The sequence below is a fragment of the Theobroma cacao genome, chromosome 5, assembly GCF_053813885.1.
Source record: "Theobroma cacao isolate CCN51 chromosome 5, ASM5381388v1, whole genome shotgun sequence".
In the NCBI taxonomy this organism is placed as follows: domain Eukaryota; kingdom Viridiplantae; phylum Streptophyta; class Magnoliopsida; order Malvales; family Malvaceae; genus Theobroma; species Theobroma cacao.
Window position 1 is genome coordinate 36627240 of NC_142643.1, and position 21261 is coordinate 36648500.

Here is a 21261-nt window from a genome sequence, read left to right on the forward strand (position 1 = left end):
AAACAGTATGAACTTTTTATGCTCATCTTGCCCTCTGGGTTAGGCCTTAGGCCCATCCCAAGAATAACATTGAAGCCTTCAATGGACGATGATCCCAATGTTCCCATGTCATGGTTTAATCCTAGAGCCCAGAGGCACGCATGGACCCATTCCACCCATTGCAGCGACTTCAGCCCAGTGGTTGATGAAAATGTCGTGCTTTATTGTACGAACTGCTGTGAATTTCCATTGCAAAGCTTGTCCAGGACTAGGGGAAATTGAAGCTCAAGGGAGGAGAAGGTAACAAATTACCGAGTAAAGTAGACTTATGCTCGAGTATTGTATATGCATCGAGTCTATTGCAAACAGACTGTCAAAGATTTGGCCAAATCGTACAAGTCAAAAGAAATTGGTTTTCGTATGATTAGTTGCCATGTTGCTAGACATTCTCAACCCCGATGGAGCAACATATATTTGATAGAACAAAATATAATTTAACCGCCTAACACAATTAGCTATATGGGGCTGAACCATCTTACAAAAATACCCAAAAAAAGAAAAGGATACAGGAATTATCCATTTCACTTTCTCGATCGCTTCTTTGCATGTCCACTACCCAATTCGTTCTCAACAACTTCTCTTCCCCGTTTAGCAGGAACTGACGGAGTAGCAGGAGATGGTGCTGCTGCTCTCTTCGGTGGTCGTCCTGTACTCCTCTTTGCTGGGCTTCCCATCTCTTTTGCTCTTTTTCCACCGGAACGTGTCCGTGGAGTTGATATTTGATCCTTACGTTGATCACCTTTACTATTGCTGTTTTTCTTCTGCTCACCTCCATCTCCTTTACCATTATCGGAGCTAATCACACCCTTCAGCGTCTCTATTAATGGCCCATTATTGGATGAAGAGCTCCTTCTCATTCTATTCAGGAAGTTTGCCGCACTTCGCTTCTTTGAACTGATATTTGCGTTGGTCTTCTCCTTCTCAGCCTTGGATTCCGAATCCTCATTCGATGACCCACCTTTGCTTGAAATGGCAGTATTGGTATTGGCATCTGAATTTTTGTTTGTGCTTGTGTTACTACGAGTCTTTACATTTTTGCTTGCTTTTCTTGCACCAGAGGCAGATCTTTCTCTTGTTCTCTTCTTTGTTACAAGACTTTCCTCGGCTTTCTCAGACGATTTATCATGCTGTTTCCAATCTAGAACTGGTTTCTCATTCATCAATGTGGCTATTGGCTGCCTTTTTTTGTCTTGTCCAGAAGATGATGTTGATGCTTTTGCAGTAATTGAGCTCCGTTTGCGACAAGCGATCAATGGGACTGATAATTTAGGTTTCATTGACAAGGAGAGTGCTGGTTCCGGTTCTGGTTTCATAGGCATCTGGGATTCAAGCAGCGTGTAGGATTGTGCTTTGGGCAACAAGTTTGTGTTGGGAATCTGGACAGCAATCTCCTTTGAAACAAGTGGTCGAAGCTCAACAGCAGCTGCGTATTCTGACGACTTCTTGCCAAAGAAAACAATGGCATTGTTTAAAAGCAACAGTAAGTCTCTAAAGAACTTGCTTTTGCATCCTGAATACCAGCCTTCTTCGAGCCTTGTCCGAATAGTCTCAAAGTCAAGATGTTGCCGAACCAAGTTCAGGTAATCTGGTGTTTCCTGCAGGATTGAAAACTTAGCCATGCCTAAGATATTTGCATGTCGCATTCATCAATTATGTGGGGCAAGAAAATGACAAATTAAAGAAATTGCAACTAATGGAAGCACATAGATCAAAAACAGCAGTCGATCCCATATAGCATACAAATACAAAACACATATGTTTTTGTTTTTATTTGAAGAGCATTATGATTAAAAATTAAAAGGTCTACCTGATCCTTACCTTTCCCATTCAACAAAATAAAAACTAAACCCAGGTGGTTTACACATGCTTTTGCTTCTTCTGACGTACAAGTATATGTACATGTGTACATGTCAGATTGATGCAAACTACGTGTGAGGGACCTTAACGTCAATAGGTTAATAAGATGTAATAAAATCTATTTAACACCTTTTAAATAGTATACAAATATAGAGAAAGGGGAAACGACAAAGAGCACAGAAGACTGAAAACAGAATTTATTATTAGTCAAAGCTGATGACTGACCAAACTTGGGATGGAGATGGGAATAAAGGGCCTCTCCCAATTTCTTTCTTGGACAAGATTCTCCCCTAATACCCACCATAGATCTTGCACCGATTAGCATGCGTAAAAGGATTTCGTGTTTTCACTCAACCCATTACCCCAAACAACTTTTGCTTGCTCACAGCAAAATGGACCGACTAACAACTCCTTATCAGGATACCACGTGGACCCCAATCCACTGCTGTTCTTCCTTCTCAATATGGCAACGCCACAAAAATCTAGTTTGTGAATATGACCTCTAAATTTATGCAGTCTATGTTCTATCTATGCAAATTGCCGATGTAACATAATTAATCAAATTATAAACATTCACATAATCAGATTTAAAAAGGATGAATGAAAACAAGATTTCATAATACTAATCACGAGAACACCAAAGTCCAAGCCTACATTCAACAATCCTGTTTATTGGGAACAATAAAGGGGAGACGAGAAAAAGACAGGAGAGGACAGGCTATTGGCCAATGATATCAAGTTAGTAGTGGTAGTAGTAGCTAGTACTACCAGATTCCTTTTTTGGATATTGCCCTTTTTCCTTCTACTACCGAGTATTGTTTTTACTATTTATCTTTCTGACAAAATCAGAGGAAAGAGAATCTTTTCATTGAAAACCTAATTCCACAAGGTTCATTTGCTCTTTATCTCCAAGCATGGCTGCATGGGCCCAACCACAGCACATGATATTCATAACTAAGAAAATTACAGGAACAAAATGAAAGGGTAGTTTTCGTCAATTCCAGCCACAAAATGATCGACAGCACGCAATTACCCTACACTTAAATGTAGCTAAACCCACCCAAAATAAAAAAAAAATTAAAAAAACAAGGAAGAGAGACCAATTATTTTACACAACTATTAGACATTTCTAATACGGCCAGATCAGCGGTTCAATTGCCAGGATCTCATTAGATAAATCAACTGGTCCAAACTTTGTAAAATACCAATTTCCCCTTTATCTGTGATCTATCATAGAAGAATTCTCCATGACCGATAACTATTTATCATAAAAGTCACCAAACCTAATCGTGCTGACACGTCAACCCCAGATTGGGCCACCACTACTGATAGTGTTGCTGTACCTCACCCGCAAAGCACCCAATAAAAACCTTCTCCTTATCTCTTTTTTTCAATACAAAAAAGTAATTATAAATTGATTTTAAAAAATTGAATCGAATTTTTTTCAAAAAATTAGAATATTTTGTGTTACCTGGCCATCCAGTCGGCGCTCAAAGAGGGAGCCGAGATTATGAGACCGGAAGATCTCGAGGAACTCAACCAACGGCTGAGATTCAATGGAAACCTTGATGGCGGGAGATTGGTCCAATTCCTCATTATCCGGTTCGTCCGGTTCAGCCTTTTTCTTTTCCTTTCCGGACAAGCTTGCCGAGCTCTGTACATCGCTGCTCTCTCTATTTGGTTCTTCCCCCTTTGACTCGGCTACTGACTCGGGCGAGTCACCAGGTTCTGTCCCCGGGTCACCTCGTTCCGAGTTCCCCGCCGATTCCTTCGCCACGCTATCACAGCTCCCGTTGCACGAATCCTCTCCCGCTGGCTTCTCGCTCTCCATCTCCTTACCCGTTTCACCACCTTCCGGTTCGACCGGTACCGGTTCAACCTTCGCCTCCTCCGGTCCGGCTTCCGGACTCTCATCCTTCGGATCTGTAGAGTTCGACTCGTTCACCGAACGATTCTCCCGGTCCGACTCTTCGCCGGCGTGAACCGGTTTTTGGATTTGATTTTCCGGTTCGTTTTCTTCTTCCTTCTTATTGCTTTCCTCCTCTCTCTCCAGATCCGTTTTTTCAGTTTCTTTTCCGTTATCTCCCAAGCTCTGTTCTCTCTCTTCTTTCAATCTCTGCACCTTCAATTGCAACGACCTGTAAAAAAAAGCCAAAAAATTCTCGAACTTTGCCCCAAAAAGGAAATAATTTAAAATTTTTTAAAAAGGTATTTTTGTAATTATTTACACGATGGAGAGGTCATATTGTTGGACTTCGCGGCGGAGTTCAGCAACGCGGAGTTTTCGGAGCTCATCGAGCCAAGGAACGGCGGTGGTGATGTTATTAGTAGTTTTAGCATCGTCGCCTCCGGCGTCGTTTTCAGCGAACCGGAGTTTAAGTTCTTGAAACTTCTGCTGACAAGAGAGAGGAGTAAGGAAGAGGTGTCGGAGCGTGGAAGTACGTTTCTGGAGTTCCATAGCAACGGAGTCCCAACTCTCGGTGCCGTAACGGTGAACGGCACAGGCAAGTAAGAGCTCCTCCCATGTACCCCATGTTTGTTTCTCGGGAAAGTTGTCGGGTTTGGCCATGAAAAAAAATAGAAGAAATAATAATAATAGTATCGGTCACGGTCACGGTTCCATAATAATAATAATCCCTTTTCTGAATAATAAATTTTTTTAAAAAAAATTATCTTTTTTATGATTTGTTTATGTTCTTTTGGAATTTCAAAGAAAAATAAAGAAGGAATAGCTAGGGCAGTAGGGCTTAATCTCTGTTCTTTTCGTATTTTCTTCTGTGTGCGAGGTATTTGTGTGGTTTTATATGGGAATTCGGCTCGGCCTTTTGTACTAGTTCAACGATGACCTGCTTTTGCTTTTGTCCGTCAAATTACTTTTTAGCCCTTTTAGTTTTTTTAACAAATTCTTATCTAAATTATTCAAATTTTTTCTTGATTAATTTATGGTAAGAAAAGATCTTTATTTGTGTATTTATTCAATCTGTTGGAATTGTGGTTGGTGGAACACGTTTAATTCTATTTGATTATTATTGCAGTGACGAGGTTGCCCTTCTAGACATCCATCTCGTTTCAACTTGGTTTAGGTACCCAACAGTTAGGACCTTAGTGACCAATTTAATTTATTAGGACCTTAGTGACCAATTTAATTTATGTTAGGACTACTTAATTACTAATCTGATCCAAAATAGTTGAAATGTCCTAAAATCTTTTATTTGAAAAAATGAAATTGCAAAATTAGGCCCTTGGCATTTCAGCCCAAGAAGCTTTGAATGATTTTTGTAGTCTATGAACTAATCTATGCAATGGCCCGACCCAAGAAAATAAAAAGAAAATACTCGTAATTGGACTATTGGGATGAGCTATGGCAATATGGAAAGAATAAGGTTTGTTAGTCAGCCCAATTTCTTGGGTGACGAGCTATTTCATAGGCTCTGTTAAGTAATTACACTAGATTGAATTTGAGCGTTTGATTCAATAATATATATACATATATGAAACAAAATGTAAATCGCCTCTTTAACCAAATCATATTAACAGTAATAACCTATAGATGTTGGTTAATGATAGGCTTATTATAGCACAACCAAAGTGGGTCTTGTATCCGCTTTTCACTCTTTGTTTCAACTGTCATCTCTTTTGTTTTTTGGATAATTAACTTCATCACTTCTGGACTAAGGGCTTCGTATTCAGGCTAGATCAGGATCGTTTACAAAGCCATAACAACAAGACAACTTGGGAATCCAAATCAGTAACCAAAAGGATATGTTTTCTTTCGCCCTATATGGGTACCTCTTGTTTAATTCATGACATTTATTCATTGAAGATTGAGTTAGCAATAAAGAGAATTGCAAGGTTAATTATTTTTGTAAGTGAATGACCTGGAAGAATATTGGACACACAACTAGTCTGATTTCAATTCAGATTTGCACCCGAGCATTTGGTTGCATGTATTACTGTTCAAAGAATTGGGTGCATGTATATGATTAGTCTTAAAACATTAGTGATAACAACTAAACAAAAGGTTTTGCAAGAGAATGGAATTGGGTGCTTGAGTTCTCTTTGGTTTTTGGCCATTTTACAATGTGAAAACTTGAAATGCTTGTTTGAAGATAAGCAAAGCCTAACAGCCCTTCCAACATTGGTGGTTTGGGGTTGTGAAAAGCTTGATCTCTCTATGGAGCTGGAATTTGGAGGAAAAGATGATGGTAATCTTCGAAAATTATTTATTCTAGGGTTTACCAAAGATGGAGGCACTACCCCAATGGATTTTTCTTGGATCTACCAAAACTTTTCAGCAATTGTCATTTGTACATGAACTTGAGAACCACTTCACATTGCCAATCTGGCTCCAACATCTCATATCTATTCAAAAACCTTGGATGATTGCCCGAAGTTGTCATCTCTACCGGGAGGGATGCAACAGATCACTTCACTTAAATAATTGAGTATTGTGGGGTGTCTGAATTAAGGGAAAGATGCACACCACAAAGATTGCTCACATCCCTAATATTTATCTCAGCGACTTGGAAGACTTCAACTACAGATGATGAATCCGTAAAGGCGTTTCATCTCCTCTTACAACTTTCACATCTGTAACCATATTTTTTAAACTTCTGGGGAACTTCTGTCCTTATGTTCTAAGTCCAATCATTAATGCTCATACTCTTTAGAAAAAATTGAAAATATTACAACTTAAAGCATCTTTTTCATCTGTCCACTCCAATATTCTGAGTTCAACCATACTCAAACCATATTTTAATTTTAAGTCTTCTGATCAGTTGGATTTTTTTCTATTATATGTTTTTCTGTTCTAAATTATGCTATCTATGAAGTGGTAGGTCAAGTTCATGGATTTCTAGAGTTCTATAGGTGCTTGGACCAACTGCTTTCCTGTGTTACGTGTCATGTTGATCATTGCCTTGTAATGTATGCTGTAATCTGATATGTTCTATCCTTGCTTGTTTCCTATGTCATAAATCAACTCAAAAGTTTTTATTTCTACTAATTAAAGGTTATAGAACAATTATAACTTTTCCCCTCGATGGGTATATTGTGGCTGTGTGTGTTTTTAGTACAAGAAACAAAGAAGTAGCATTATGATATCAGCATTTAAATTTACTATTTAAACCTCAACCTACTCCATTCTTATTAGTATTATTTTAGCACTGCTTTATGGAAACCAACATTTAAAACGAAAAGAAATACCATCTTTCGTAGGCTACTTTGAAATGATGTGACAACATAGCTTAAGACTATTTTCAGAGACAGAAGACTATTTTCATGTTCTACTCAGAAAAAAGGCAGCAAGCAGCAAGATTCACTAGGATAGTCTTACTTTCACTCTTTGGAAAAGAGTCCGGAACCAAATAAACCTATCGATTAAGAAATTTACAAATGAAATATTCACTAACCAAACCCAGTAATTTAAACAGTGCTAACAAATTTCAGATATGCTAAACAAAAACTCACAAAATCGATTGTAGTGTAATTACTAAACCAAGCATAAACACTTAATAAAAACACTAACCAAAGCTTACATTATATTTCGACAAATTCAAGCACCCGTAGCTCCCTTCAATGCCTTCTTCAACTCCTCATTTACATCCACTTCCGTCGATTTCTTATCGTTGTTTCTTCTCTCCATTTTTGATCTACTAACCCCATTTCTTTCCATTTCTCGATATGTCCCAGAATTCAAGTCCCCGAATTGCCCGCCGGAGATTTCTCGCCTGAGATCCTCCACGGCTCTCTTCAGAAACCCATTCTCAGCTTGCAAAGCTTCCAACTGTCGCTTAACAGTATAACATGCTGTCGCCAGGTCAGCATTGGAACCCAGCTCTGAACCCGCCTTGCTGTCTGTCGATATGGCCTGCTTCGACTCAACACTGTCCACGTGCTCGATCCCGATCTTATCCATCACCAAAAACGGAATCTTGCTATTCGAAATCCCAGCCGCTGGATCACCGAATCGGCCGACGCCACTCTTCATCTCCGATGGAATCCTCATTCCCCACCGGAATTTCAGCAGCGCCTTTCCCTTAACTGGCACCGCCGTCTTCGCCGCCACCTCCATTCCGGACAGAATCCCGGTGATATCTCCCCAATTCAGAGCCGCCAATTTCCTCTTCTCAGCAAAGAACCCGCCGGCCCCGCAGTTTACAGCCGGCGTATCCACAGCCTCAATCGACGAATCGTCCTCCAAAACGACGCCACTCCTTGGCTTCACGGCTCTATCAAAAACCGAAGACTGCGACTTCTTGATTGAGAAATCCCCAAACTGAGGCTTGAAGTGAAGCATAAAGCTAGGGTTTCCAGGGCCAAGGAGATTAAACTCAGCACTCATAAGCATAGAGCTGGAAATCGGAGAGCCGAACGGTCCGGTTCCAGTTTTGACGATGAGAGAGAAAGGGTTCCACGTGTCATTAGGACGATAGGCGATTTTGATAGACGGTCCAGATTCGAAGAACGTAGAAAGATTTAAAGTGAGCTCCTTCGATTCGCCGGCGACGATTCCCGATTGAAACGGCAAGCCCAAAATACTTAGAGGTACTTTCGCTCTCAGCAGCGGCCTTTTCTCTTCACGAAATTTCAATGAAGCTTTCATTTTTTTTTTTTACCTCAAAACCGTAACTTTGAGATTAAAAATAAAAAACGAAAATCTTTTCGGGCACTGAAGAATGAAGATTGGAGTGTAGAGGTTTTTGAATTTATAGGAATTTCTTATTTTGCTTTTGAAAAATTTTATTTAGCGGAAATTCCGCCAAATTTTGGCCGGATCGGGGAGGAGTTTCAGAGTGCTTGGCTATGGTGGGCTTAAAACGTAGGAGGGTTCGTCAGCTCTTGCCATTGGGTTTTAAGAAAATAACGAAAAGAGTAACAGTTAGGGAATTAAGGTTGGGGGCGTAATTATGGGGAATAGGAAGGGGGATTAGTGGGAGTAATGGTGGATGTGGATCTATGGCTACCACCCAAACCCAATGATAGATGAAATGATGAATAAACAAGGCAAAGGCGCCAGGTCTTGGAGTATTGTAGCAAACTTGGGTATTTTTGAATTTCAAAATTCAAAAAATTAAAAATCGTTTTCAAATGGCAATTATTTTATCTGGCGTTTATAAAATCAGTACTTAAATTTTTATAAAGTTAATCCACCCATAATTTTGCAGCGGATTATCTGTGAACATCGCTGGGCTTTTTGGTGATAGCTCTTACTTTACCAAGTTTTCAAATGCATTCATAACTAGGAAGATAATTGTTAAAAGAAACCCAAACAGCGATGCCAATGCCATCTTTCTGATAAAAATGGCTATATTTACACACACCTTTTATTTTTCTTAAAGCATTTTTTTAATGAAGTTACAAGTATATTATAGAGATGATTTCGTGTATTATCCCACTTGATTAAATAAAATTAAGGTATTTTATAATTAGATTCTATTAGAGTTTAAATATTAAAAGTACTACTCAGCTTCAAGTAAAGTTTGAGTAGTGGTGTTAGGGTATTTACTATAGGATTATAAATAATGATTCTTAACATAAAATATTATTTTTTTATTGTTTTTATGATAAATGACTTATATTACTTATAGTTAACATAAGCTAAAATATTAAATAAGTCCCTAAGCTATCTCATATTAGCTCATTTCTTTTATTATACACATAAGTTCATATTCTATGAGTTTTACCTAACTAAATTTTTTTATTGACCCAAAATATCATGTGGCACACGTGACCTTAACGGTTGTTGACTCATTATCAATTGGCATCTTTTGCCACCCATTTTAAATGATGTGGTTTTTTTAATGACTAAATGTTTAATTTGGAATCAAAATTTTTGAGTTTTTACCAATTTATGATCAAATGTTTCAATTGTAACAATTAAAGGCTAAATGTTCTTAGTTCCTTACAATTAAAGACTAAGGTAAGAGATGTCTAGCACTTGTAGGACATGCACATGACGTGAATGTATAACAATTTTTTCATCATGATGTGTAACAACTTATGCCTTGCATGATACTGTATTTTTATTCTTATCTTATTTCATTCTATGAACCAAACTACATAATAATAATTTCATACTATTTATTCTTTATTTTATTTTCATAATATAATTATTCTATTTCATTCCGTGAACCAAATGTGTCGTTAATTAAATTTTGCTTGAGCTTACTTATGGTGTGTTTGATTTGTAGGAAGAATAAAGTGAGAATAGATTAGTCATTTCATATAAATAGAATAAGAGATAAACAACTATTATATAGTTTGATTCATAAGAATGAAATAGAACGAAAATTGCTATTGTGAATTATTTTAATGTTTGATTAGTAGGATTAGGTTTAAGAATAATTAAAAAATAAGTGATAAATGATAAAAAATATTTATTGTAATAGTTAATTTTAAAATTAAATTATTTTATTATTTTAATAATTAATTAGAAAAATATTAATAAATTATTATTTAAATGTTAATATGATTATTTATTTTAATTTACAAAATATTAATAATTTATATTTCATTCAAAATATTAATAATTTATAATTAAATTATTTATTTTACTATTTATATTTATTTTTAAAATATTAAAATATAAAAATTTAATAAATTAAAATTTTAATTTAATTTTTAAGTTTAAAATATTAAATTTTTATAATTTATAATTAAAACTTAAACTTTTTTATTTTAAATTTATTTAATTTTCCTTTTAATTTTAAATTCATTTTGTTTTAGTGAGAGAAGAGCAATTAAGTATATAGAAAGAAATTTTTAAAAATTGAATAAATTATATTTTATATAATATAATAATTCTTAAAATGAATAAAAAGTCTTTTTATTCATTAATTATTTTACTTTATTCCTTATCTCTTGGAATAACCAATATCAACAAGATCTCAATATTGACAATTCCCTCGTCTCTATAAATGATTATTTCAAAAAATATCATTCCTTCCAAATAGTTTCTAGTTTCTACTGTAAACAACATTTGACATTAATTTAAAATTCAAATTTTCCTTAAAAAAGGAATTTCCAATCACTTGCACACATGAAACTGCGTGAAAATCCTAATCGTCCATCACTAAACAATCTAAGGCCCATGCAAAGTAATACGAGCGGAACAGTGAGGGGGGGGGGGGGGGGGGTAAAAAGGGAAAACGACTCTTCCAATTTCTAACTTCTCGTTCTAGGGGTTTTTCTTTTAGCTTCTCACGCACGCAATCAAAGCCTGTTTCCCCTTTTACAATTCTAGGGTTTTTTTTGTCCTATTAAAACTCTCCCTTCATTTCGTTTTCATGTCTTTTTCGTCTTCTCGAGAAGATCAATGAGAAAGTGAAAAAGCCATGACTCGAATTATAGAACGTAGCAATAGTAGTGAAACTGATGCTAACGATTCCGATCATCAACATGTTAGTGATCGTAGAACTCTTCGCTCTCGTTATCTCGCTGTTAAGAATCTTATTTTCGGTAATTTCGCTTATTTCTTTTCACTTTTTTTTGTCTTTTTTATTGTTTTATTTTCTGTTTGGTTTGGGAGAAAATGAATGGGAGATCAATGAAGTTCTTGTGTTAGGCTTCTTTGGACTGTATTTTTTGCTGCTTTCTTTTTTGGCCTTATAAGTAAATGACAGAGAATAGATTATGAACTTGTAATATAAATTCGGATACTAATAGTTATTTATATTGGAAAAAACTTATCAGAATACAATTATTTATATAAAACAACTTACATTATATATATATATATTTATTTATTTATTTATTTATTTTTCTTCTATAATATCGTTGGACGATTTTCTGTAAACTCTTTTTGCAGACGAAAGGGATGATATGTGTAGGGCTGACTCTGCCAAATTCAACTAAATTTTTAATGAAGTAGAGAGCTTACATCAACATGGTATTGTGTGTGAATAATTTTTTCTCCTCTATGTCAAGTGTTTTCAGTTTTTTTTTTTTTTGGATCATCACTTGGAGTTGCTGGACTTTTTGTTTTTGCCTTTTGGGATCCTCCCTGTGAATTTCAGTGCAGAAACCAAGAGAACAGATTGCTGATGCCGAGGCACTTTTGGACATTACCAACAGCTTGGTTACATCTGTGAAAGCAACAAATGGTAACGGGATTACTGTTGTCGATTTTGTCAACAGTCTTCTTAGAGACTTTGCGAAACAAAGCGGACTAGGTAGTAGTAGTAGCAGTAGACAGGGTGGCAGAACCTTAATAGATTACAAGAAGATCGGGATTGAAGTCTCACATGCTTTTAGGAGCAGTCCTGGATGTCGTACCATGTAATAGCGCTTGATTTTAATTCTATACTTATATTTTACATAGTTTTGTATTTATTTTTTAACGCCTTCAGGATTGGGCCTATGAATACACAACTAAAGCAACGGAGAGCCAGTGTTTGCAGAAAACGGGTGAGACCTACAGAAAATGTGCATCCTGCAGAGGTAAGAATTGTTGATCAAGCTGCAATCATTGTTTATAACAAGAATGACGGAAGAAGTAGTGTTATCTGAAGATGATTTGTCCTGTTAGAATGTGGATGATTGGTTCAATTAAATTTACCTTTTAATGAAATTATGTTCACATCGTTGTCCATTCACATTAGGGGATATAAATCATATCAAATATTGGCAGAATTTGGTCTCTCGTGTAATATATACTGATTCAACTTTTTGCACCTACCTCATCTGGGTCTGTCTTTGTCAAATTTGTGCAGGTTGATGATGCTGATACACAGAAGAGGACAAATACCGATGGTAATATGTCAACCATGTTTGACATTCTGCGGATGCATAGAAGAGTGAGGCTTGAACATTTGGTATTGAATAGGAGTTCTTTTGCACAAACAGTGGAAAATCTATTTACCCTGTCATTTCTGGTTAAAGATGGGCGTGCTGAGATAAAAGTGGATGAGAAAGGCTTTCATCTAGTCTGTAAGATACTTCTGAATGTCATGCTTATGTCCCCTTTCCAAGCTTGTGTCCATTTTCATTTTTAAATCTAACATTCTGTCTTTTCTTATATTTTCTTTTTGGTCAGCACCAAGGAATGCTCCTGCTGCTAGGGCAGTTACGTCAAGAGAGGTTGTTTACAGCCACTTTGTTTTCAGATTTGACTTTAATGATTGGAAGGTACTTGGGAAAAAAAAATTATTAACTTTATGTGATATATGAGTTCTCATTTCTATATCTTTAATTTTGGAAATTCTTTTTTGAGATTTACAATTAAATAGTTTCATCATTAAAATGGTTTCATACAACTATAGTCTTTATGCAGAAGAGTGGTCTGCTGTCTATCATGGAGCCGCTGGTTTGGGTCTTTACCTTTTGTCTTCAGTCTTCACTATTTCAAACTTAAGAGAATTGTTTGTATTTGTAGAATTTGTAGTTTGACATAGACAAGATACCATTTTCTCTGCTTATTTTACTTCAATTTATTTGAATGGGAGGAAACAATTCTTGATTGCTTAAATTGTATTCTACAAAATCTTATTCTTCCATTTGCCTGAATGTGTTCATTTTTGCATTTCACAGCGGATGACAAATTATGTTGAGGTTGGGCAGGAGCTGATGCCCAATAGGGATCAAGTTGATGTTTCAAGCAAATTTCACCCAGATACATACAATGGACAATTTGAAGCAACAGAACCTACAACACCAATTAGAAAGCTGTCCAGGAACCGTGGCTTGGTTTTACAGGAACAGTAAATGGTGGAAGATTTATCTGAGAGTACTGACACAGAACAAAGACGTGCTGCCATTAGCTGAATTTTCAAGGTGAATGCAGAGACTTGTACAGCATTTTGTCAGGGAAATTTTTTTGGGTGTTTTGTACATAAATTATAACTGTTTGGTAGCGTACAGCATAGCTTTTGTTTCATTGGTTGATCATTTATGAGAATTTAGGCATTCTATAATTTTTCATGGTCTTATTCTTGTTATCGCTTTGGTAGTATAGGGGGCATAGTTGGTTTAGAAAGCTGTAGGAATCTCAAATTGCGTTACATTAATAACCCTGGCCCTTAGAAGATGAATAGTAAGAAGTTTCTATGAACCTGTTTCTGGCATTCATCAATCATCGATGTTGGTTACATTAATAACTTTGGTCTTTTAAAGATGAATAGTAAAGTTTTTATGAACTTGTTTCTGTCATTCAACAGTGATGTTGATAATTTTGATATACGTGTTTTTTTTTATATTAATTTGTAAAATATTATTTATTTTAATTTATTAAAATTTACGATTTAAAAGTGATATGAATACTTAAATATGATTTTTTTTCAGAAGAGTAGACTTTGATGTCAATTGTTACGTTTTATATTAATTTGTAAAATATTATTCATTTTAACTATTGAGTTTTATGATTTTATTTTACAAAAAGTATTTCACAAATTAAAAATTATCATGTTTCATATCAATTTGTAAAATATTATTCATTTTGATATATTGAATATCACTATTTTATCTTACAAAAAATACTTTATAAATTAAAAATAATGTGAACTCTTAAATATTCTGTCATACCCTTAACGCAACCGTATGCCGAGACACTTACCCTCAGCCAACAATGTTGAATTAAGATTATTACTAGCTAAGAATGACAGGGTTACTTTTGCTAAGAATAGAAGGGTCTGGGCTTCTTTTACACTCATAGGAAGTGCTAAGTAATGATGATGGCGTAAGGGGAAAAGAATTATTGTTATTCAGAGATGCTTAGCAAATAGTCGATTTCTACTAGTGGTTTGTTTCCTTGGTATTCTTCACTCTTTAAGTTTCTTGGAATCAAATGTGTTTCGGCGAAATGATAAGTTTTTATTACATGGTAGACGTGGGCGATATTGTTTTAAAAATTTAGGGATGGTACCTTAAAACTACCAGATCGGTTAGTCAAGTTGAAGGACGCATACCCCCATAACTTCCCTGCATTGATACAAAGAAACGCAAAGGATTGCAGGGCATATAAGATTAGAGACGTTAAGAACCCAATCCGGTATGCAATTTCAGCACTTGTCTTTAAGAATAAACTAGAGGGAGGAGTTCAACCCGTTGCATATGATGTTGAAAAGAAAATTGAAAATTGAACTAAAGATGTAACTACCCTATCACTGAAAGGGGAGACGCCAAACATGCTTTCTCTTCCACAATGTGGCATCAGTAAATTGATCGGGAATAAGGAACATTTATTTCTGCTGAACGAAAAATTTCACGGCCATCCGCGGAACATTTCCTCATCTTAAATCTCTACTTCAGTTATCTTTCGGAATGTCAAGGTCCGCGAATACCGGACTGTCAACTCCCACTCCCATTGCATTTAGACCATTGTCCACATACACAACAGCTCCAGTGATAGCCGAAGACATCGGGGATGCGAGGAAGGCAGCAGCATTTCCCACCTCCTCTGTCCAGTTATAATTCAGACTTAATAAGTACACAACGATATATACACAGCAAGGCATAACATTTAAGCTTATGGTTGTGCTTTAATTATTACACTTTCTAATCTTGATCTATATAAAATGTTTGTGCTTTAAACTTCACTTATAATTAATGGCAATTTCTTGATTGAGAGAATGTTGAATGGCAATTATTCCATTTTACTGCCACGACATGCAGAATAAGTTATAGTTTGTGACTCACCTGCTGATAGTTCTTTCTGTAGGGGTGCATTAGCCAGTGAGTAATCAATCATCATATCAATAAATCCAATTGCTTTAGCAGCTCGACTCCTCAATGGGCCTGAGATATTCTCGAATAGCACAGCAATGTGAGGGAATTGATAGATACAGCGTTAAGATACTTAACTAAGATGCAGCTCAGTGTTCCTCTACACTGAGCAAATCACAAGGAATGATAGCACATAATTGAAATTGCATATTCTTTAATGGACATTCTAAAAGTAACTTCAAACTTTCATAAGGAATGCATTTTCTGTACTTTCGGATTAATGCAGTTCTGTAGAACATACACATGCTTTCCTAAAATTATTACTAGAAGATTAGAGGTGCAAAAGCAAAACAAAATTCTAACAAGACAATTGGAGGCTCAATCAAGTATTATCTGCATGAACAGAACGGGACTATTACTTAATTGTGCAATGCAAAGGCACGAGATTTTCAAGAAAGCCCTATGCCAGCAATAGACTTTCCAAACAAATAGAACTGTTCAGAGCATGAGCATGACTGAGCACATTCCAGCACTACGACACTAGTAGTCAACGAGGGTATAAGACCATCATCTTCATGGGTAATTTTGGTGGTAGTTACAGGCTTAAAGCCATAGCCCTACCCCTCATGCCATTAGACTTTTCAGATCAATAGGACATAGCCCTTAGCATGGACAAAGCACATTCCAGCAGTAGGGCACAACAGGACATGATGATGTAAGATTGTCATCTTGTTGGGTAAATTTGATCATCGATTTACCTAAAACTGCACTTTTATCATCCAATTTAAAAATAGATACATTTCCTCCTTATTTTGCTAAAATTTGAATTTTTTTTTTATAACTTAGTCCCTCCATGATTCTTTTCATAGTTCCTCCCATGCATGTGCTCTTGCACGGCACAGGAAATAATGGGAAATAAATATTTCTGACATAAGCTCAAAAGTCTTTTACTAAGAAAAAATTTATCGTTTTTCGTGTGTGTGTGTGTGTGCGCATGTGTGTGCGTGCACATGTGCTTATGGGTGGGGCAATATTATTCTTATTAACAAGTTACTGTTAGACCTGCAGATATTGTGTTGACTCTGACTTTGTGTTTTCTTCCAGCTTCAAAAGCCAGCACCTGTATCAAGCAAACATTAAGTTATCAATAGTATAGAATCATGATAAATATAGGACAGAACAGAAAGAGATCTAGAATAGGGTAAGCAAGAGAGATAGAAACAGAAAGCAACCCCAGAGAATATACAAAAAGAAGAAAGAAAGAAAAACTCACACGTGTATCACTCTCCAAAGCAGCTTTTGCTGAACTCATGCCTCCACCGTATCTGCCCATAGAATGACATGAAAAGACGTAAACAAAATATCTAAGAGCAAAGGCTTAAATGGGAAAAACGTAAATGGAAATGTACCCTGGGATTATTCTTTCAGAAGCAATGTATGTTAGAGAAATTGAAGCACCACCTGCAGCACCAATAGACAAGCATAAATTCAAGCAACAATTGGATCTTCATTTCCATGGATTGTTAAGAGAGAAAAATAGGGTGAGATTGGATGAGAAATATGCCTGGATTCATTATTGGAAGAAAGTTCCTGAGTAGAGAAACAAAGGAGTAACTTGATGCGGACAGGGCAGCAAGGTATCCATTTCTTGATGTCTCTAAAAGTGGTTTGCTTACCTGCAGATGTATGTTAAAAATAGATAAGTACCATGAAGATATTTGAAAAACAGCACTGAAGTATTAAAGTAATAAACACCATACCTCTGGTCCATTTGCAAGTGAGTGAACAAGGATGTCAATACTGCCAAAATCCTTTTTCACACATTCAACAACCTCCTGTGAGACATTAACACAATGTTGTAACCTGTGTTACCATTCCTTAACCATATGAACTTCAAAGAAAAAGGCATTTTAATCACTGAACTGGAGAACCATCATAAACTTGATACATTTCAAAGATTACAGTTAAACATCCAAGTTTGGAATAGTATCTGGAATCACAAATTTGCAGCTTGAGGAACCAACCAAATAGAAAAAATTCAGATTGGGTATGATCATGGCCAAGAAGGATACTGTTTGTGAAAACCAAATGATTTTGACACCTAATTAGTTAAAGTAATACATGAACCATCCATACATTTAATTTAAGTAAATGAACACAAAATTTCAACTTTTTTCTGGCAAACATAGCATCACATGAGGAAAACGAAAAGCTGCATAAATCTAACCGTTGATAGCTCTAACCCCATAGGAAAGAACAATGCAGTTCATTAAACCATGCAAAAGGTATTTTTGCTGCTTGGTTTGATTATTAAAAGTTGAGTATCCATGCAGCTGAAATGGATTTTGCAACAACTCATTGGCACTGAAACACTGGCAATATGTACCTAAATTTAATCAAGAAAATGATTTATCTGTCCTATGAGATGCAAAGGCAACTTAGAAGTTACATATTATGAGGTTGATTTTGACTGAACACTGTTTTACCTGAACCGTCCAATTTGAAGACCCAGCATAGCGTTTATTTGTTTTTACCTGCACGTAACCAAAAATTAGCATTTCACAAATTGATATTTGTCTTGTTCTAGAAACTACATGGAGAAAAAGCTTACATCTTCAGGAACATCCTCAGGACAGTCATAAACAGCATCCATGGGATAAACTTTTGTGATCTCCATTAATGAACCATCTGGCAATCTGGAAAAAATAAATTCCGATTAGCATAGGGTAAGGGAGAGTTCAGCACATATCAAAATCTATGTAATCGATCAGGAAAGGCCATATTTTTTCTTACACGCGTGATTCATCAAATTTCCCACGTCTTAGACTGCTCTCAAATATGTTGAGTGCCTGTACAAAAATAAGCAATTGTAAGAAACAATACAACTTTGACATTAAATGAGAATCTCTGTTTTCTAAATGACCAATAAGTTAGATCAAGATACATACAGGTACCCACGTTCCAACAATAATTTCAGCTCCAGCAGCAGCAAGAGATTTTGCTATTGCCCAACCATATCCATTGTCATCAGCAACACCAGCTATAAATGCTCTTTTACCTGTTAATAGATGGCTCGTGTTAGATGTTCAAGTGGTTATGTTCATACCTCAGAGACAAGTTTCACGCCTTATGTGCTTTTGAGTCAGGACATGACATATTGAGGTAAAAATCTTTTCAGGTTCAACAAACATGAGCACATGTTGAAGACACACATGATCATGTAATCTATCTGTGTTCAATGTTGTTTCATGATTGAATCTAGGATCAATAAAAGTAGGCTTTTTTGTACCAAAAAAACATACATGTAGCCCTTGAATTAATACTTAGAATTGTCATATTTTTCCAAGCATAGAAAGGCACATAAACAGTGAAGGGAGTGAAGATAAACTATCATTGATGGGACAGATAAAATCTATTAAGAAGATGAAACACATTAAAATTAGGCTTTGGAAAAGGGGGAGGGGGCTTAGGGATGGCTGACCTCTCAAATCAATAGGCAGTCCAGGTAAAGGCTTGTTGTCATTTGTCTCAGAAATTGCTCTTGTAACAAACTTTTCAAATTTCACAGGTCCTGGAGTGATCTTCCGGAGGAATGGCTGCCTTAATGAGATGTGAGAGGAGCTTGCAAGCCTTGTCCAAGATGCCTCTTTATTCTCAGTGCTGATGTTCACCGCGCTTGAGACAAGCATTTTACGAGAAGAAGAAATACAAGGCTTAATAGTTGCCATGTATGTGCCAGGAGCTGCGGCCGTTCCCATCATTTTAGTTTTCTTTTTTTAAAATTGAATCACCAGAAACCAAACACAACTCTGCAAGAACGAGAGGGACATTTAAATAGTCAACAGAAACACAAACAATATTGTTCATAGAAAGACAAAACTTTTAAGTGGCATCATAGGCAAGGATGTTAACTTAAAGAATAAAAAACACCTGCATCCCCTCTTCAAACTTTTGGAAAGTAAACAGATCACCAAGTTGAGTCAAAAACTCCTCTCAACAATCTATAGTGGAGTCTCAAACACCCAATCCTTATTTGCTTGCAATGGATAAATCACAAGTATAGTCTCTTTAAAAGGTAAATTCTATATTTGCTCGGTTTGGTTTCCCATATTATGGTTTCTACTTCTAGAAACAGTTTGTCCATTGTATAATGCAATAGTCTGACATGTATGTAACACATCATTGCTTATTTTCATCAAATTTCTCAGCAATCAAATAAGAAACAGAAGATTCCTCATATTAGTTTCTCTGAATGGCAAAACGACATGTAAATAAAACAGAATCAAGTTCAAAACTTCCAAAACACACACACATGGAAAAAAAAATGAAATATACAAAAAATGGAATGAACCCATTATTAAAGTTTCAATATTAAACCACATTTGAAGGTGATTACGAAATAAGAAATAATGAGACCCAAGAAAACAGAAGATGAGTATAACATTGAAAGATCCGAAAACTCACCAAAGTGATGCTGAGAATGCAGTTAGAAAGAGAGGAGGGTGGTTAGGATGTAGAGAAGTTTTGAGTCTGAGAATGTAAGAAGTAGTTGTGTATATAAATGTGGTTTTGTCTGGGGTTTCGATGAAATCGAAGTGGTTTGATGAAGTTTTGGTTTCCAACAGTTGGGAGGGGAGCTTTGGAAATGTCGAGGAGGGCTTCGAGCGTGCTGTTCGTTTTGGCGCCGAACGGAATGACTGATTTGCCCCTTTGCACAGTTAACCCTGGGTGGCCTTAGCTGGCTTGTGGTACTCACGTTGTCACTCCCCCACGTGTTAGTCCTCTTAGGTCTTGAAATTCTTGGAATTTGTTTGGAACCCTAGAAAATCAATACCAAAACCAATTAATATCGCATGTAACATTAGAAATAGGAGCAGACTGTAGCTACTGTCTCTAATCTTTTTTATAAAGTGTCTTCTTCATTCTTAACTCTCAAATTGTCGCAATTGAACTTTCCATTTCAACAAAAAAACACTAATAGAGCTTTTTTTTTTTTTTACTTCCCTCATGTACATTGGCTACAAGCTAACAGAAATAATAAAAAAAAATTTAAGAGTAAGATATGTGAGGATGAACACACTTGTATAAGAGTCAGCAATAATCATATAGTAGCATTAAGTGCTTGAATAGTTAAAAAGCTTGGCTCTAAGTTGCATGTTGAACCAAATATGTCATATAATTCAATTCGATATCAATTGAATGAGAACTATGGTTTGACAATCAATTCAAAAAAAAAAATTGTATAAGGTTAAGAAAAGAGTGAGGGAAGAATCTCAATAACTCATACTAGATCATACAACATGCTTTATTTATATATGTTCAAATGGTGAGAGATATTTATCTTAGTAGCATTTTCATCGTACAATTAGATTAACTTAAAATTAGCGTGAAACCCTACTTTTAAAATGTTTTTTCTTTTGCTCGATGCCATGACAAAAGGGTTTAATAATGGATGTAAACTTTTTATTGTTGGGATGAATAATATCAACAGATAAAATTTACGTAAATTATTAAATTTTTTAATTATTTTGTGTGATAGTTTAACCATAAAAACATCACGATACCTCTTCCATGTTAAAATTTACTTGTGTTACACTCATAAAGCTCAAATTATTTGTATGATTTCGTTATTTTTCTAATTTTATGAATTATCAAAATGTAAAAAGCAGAATGAAAATTACTTTTTTTTTATTTGCAATTATTTGT

The 21261-nt window shown here is 35.8% G+C and overlaps 3 protein-coding genes and 1 pseudogene across 4 annotated transcripts; 1 reads left to right on the forward strand and 3 right to left on the reverse strand.

The window, feature by feature from the left end:
• Nucleotides 1-372: 372 nt before the first annotated feature.
• On the reverse strand, nt 373-4748 carry LOC18599094 (DNA-binding bromodomain-containing protein). Its single transcript, XM_018121415.2, has 3 exons — nt 4125-4748; nt 3368-4034; nt 373-1634 (listed from the first exon to the last, which is right to left on the reverse strand). The coding sequence occupies exons 1-3, from the start codon at nt 4463-4465 to the stop codon at nt 561-563; spliced, it is 2082 nt and encodes a 693-aa protein (XP_017976904.2). The 5' UTR covers nt 4466-4748; the 3' UTR covers nt 373-560.
• Nucleotides 4749-7227: 2479 nt separating this feature from the next.
• On the reverse strand, nt 7228-8882 carry LOC18599095 (uncharacterized). Its single transcript, XM_018122419.2, has one exon. The coding sequence runs from the start codon at nt 8498-8500 to the stop codon at nt 7451-7453; it is 1050 nt and encodes a 349-aa protein (XP_017977908.2). The 5' UTR covers nt 8501-8882; the 3' UTR covers nt 7228-7450.
• Nucleotides 8883-11101: 2219 nt separating this feature from the next.
• LOC18599096 (non-structural maintenance of chromosomes element 4 homolog A-like) lies at nt 11102-13808 on the forward strand (annotated as a pseudogene). The gene is made up of 7 exons (XR_016026235.1): nt 11102-11355; nt 11705-11785; nt 11913-12174; nt 12246-12336; nt 12609-12825; nt 12932-13023; nt 13426-13808. The product of XR_016026235.1 is annotated as a non-structural maintenance of chromosomes element 4 homolog A-like (transcript).
• Nucleotides 13809-14839: 1031 nt separating this feature from the next.
• LOC18599097 (enoyl-[acyl-carrier-protein] reductase [NADH], chloroplastic-like) lies at nt 14840-20249 on the reverse strand. The gene is made up of 13 exons (XM_018121962.2): nt 20020-20249; nt 19037-19364; nt 18504-18613; nt 18349-18404; nt 18167-18251; nt 18042-18089; nt 17316-17390; nt 17120-17231; nt 16965-17016; nt 16829-16880; nt 16618-16675; nt 15529-15627; nt 14840-15289 (listed from the first exon to the last, which is right to left on the reverse strand). Exons 2-13 carry the CDS (start codon nt 19314-19316, stop codon nt 15138-15140), a joined length of 1179 nt encoding a protein of 392 aa, XP_017977451.2. The 5' UTR covers nt 19317-19364; nt 20020-20249; the 3' UTR covers nt 14840-15137.
• Nucleotides 20250-21261: the final 1012 nt, after the last annotated feature.

Excerpts from the sequence above, each read along its gene's own strand:
- LOC18599094 (XM_018121415.2), bottom strand. The coding sequence starts at position 4,465 with ATGGCCAAACCCGACAACTTTCCCGAGAAACAAACATGGGGTACATGG. Across the intron at positions 4,035-4,124 it reads CAATATGACCTCTCCATCGT|GTCGTTGCAATTGAAGGTGC; the intron begins GTAAATAATTAC and ends TTTTTTTTACAG. Across the intron at positions 1,635-3,367 it reads AGCGCCGACTGGATGGCCAG|GAAACACCAGATTACCTGAA; the intron begins GTAACACAAAAT and ends TCAATCCTGCAG.
- LOC18599097 (XM_018121962.2), bottom strand. The coding sequence starts at position 19,316 with ATGATGGGAACGGCCGCAGCTCCTGGCACATACATGGCAACTATTAAG. Across the intron at positions 16,881-16,964 it reads TCTGAAAGAATAATCCCAGG|ATACGGTGGAGGCATGAGTT; the intron begins GTACATTTCCAT and ends TTCTATGGGCAG. Across the intron at positions 15,628-16,617 it reads AGTCAACACAATATCTGCAG|GCCCATTGAGGAGTCGAGCT; the intron begins GTCTAACAGTAA and ends AGAATATCTCAG.
- LOC18599095 (XM_018122419.2), bottom strand. The coding sequence starts at position 8,500 with ATGAAAGCTTCATTGAAATTTCGTGAAGAGAAAAGGCCGCTGCTGAGA.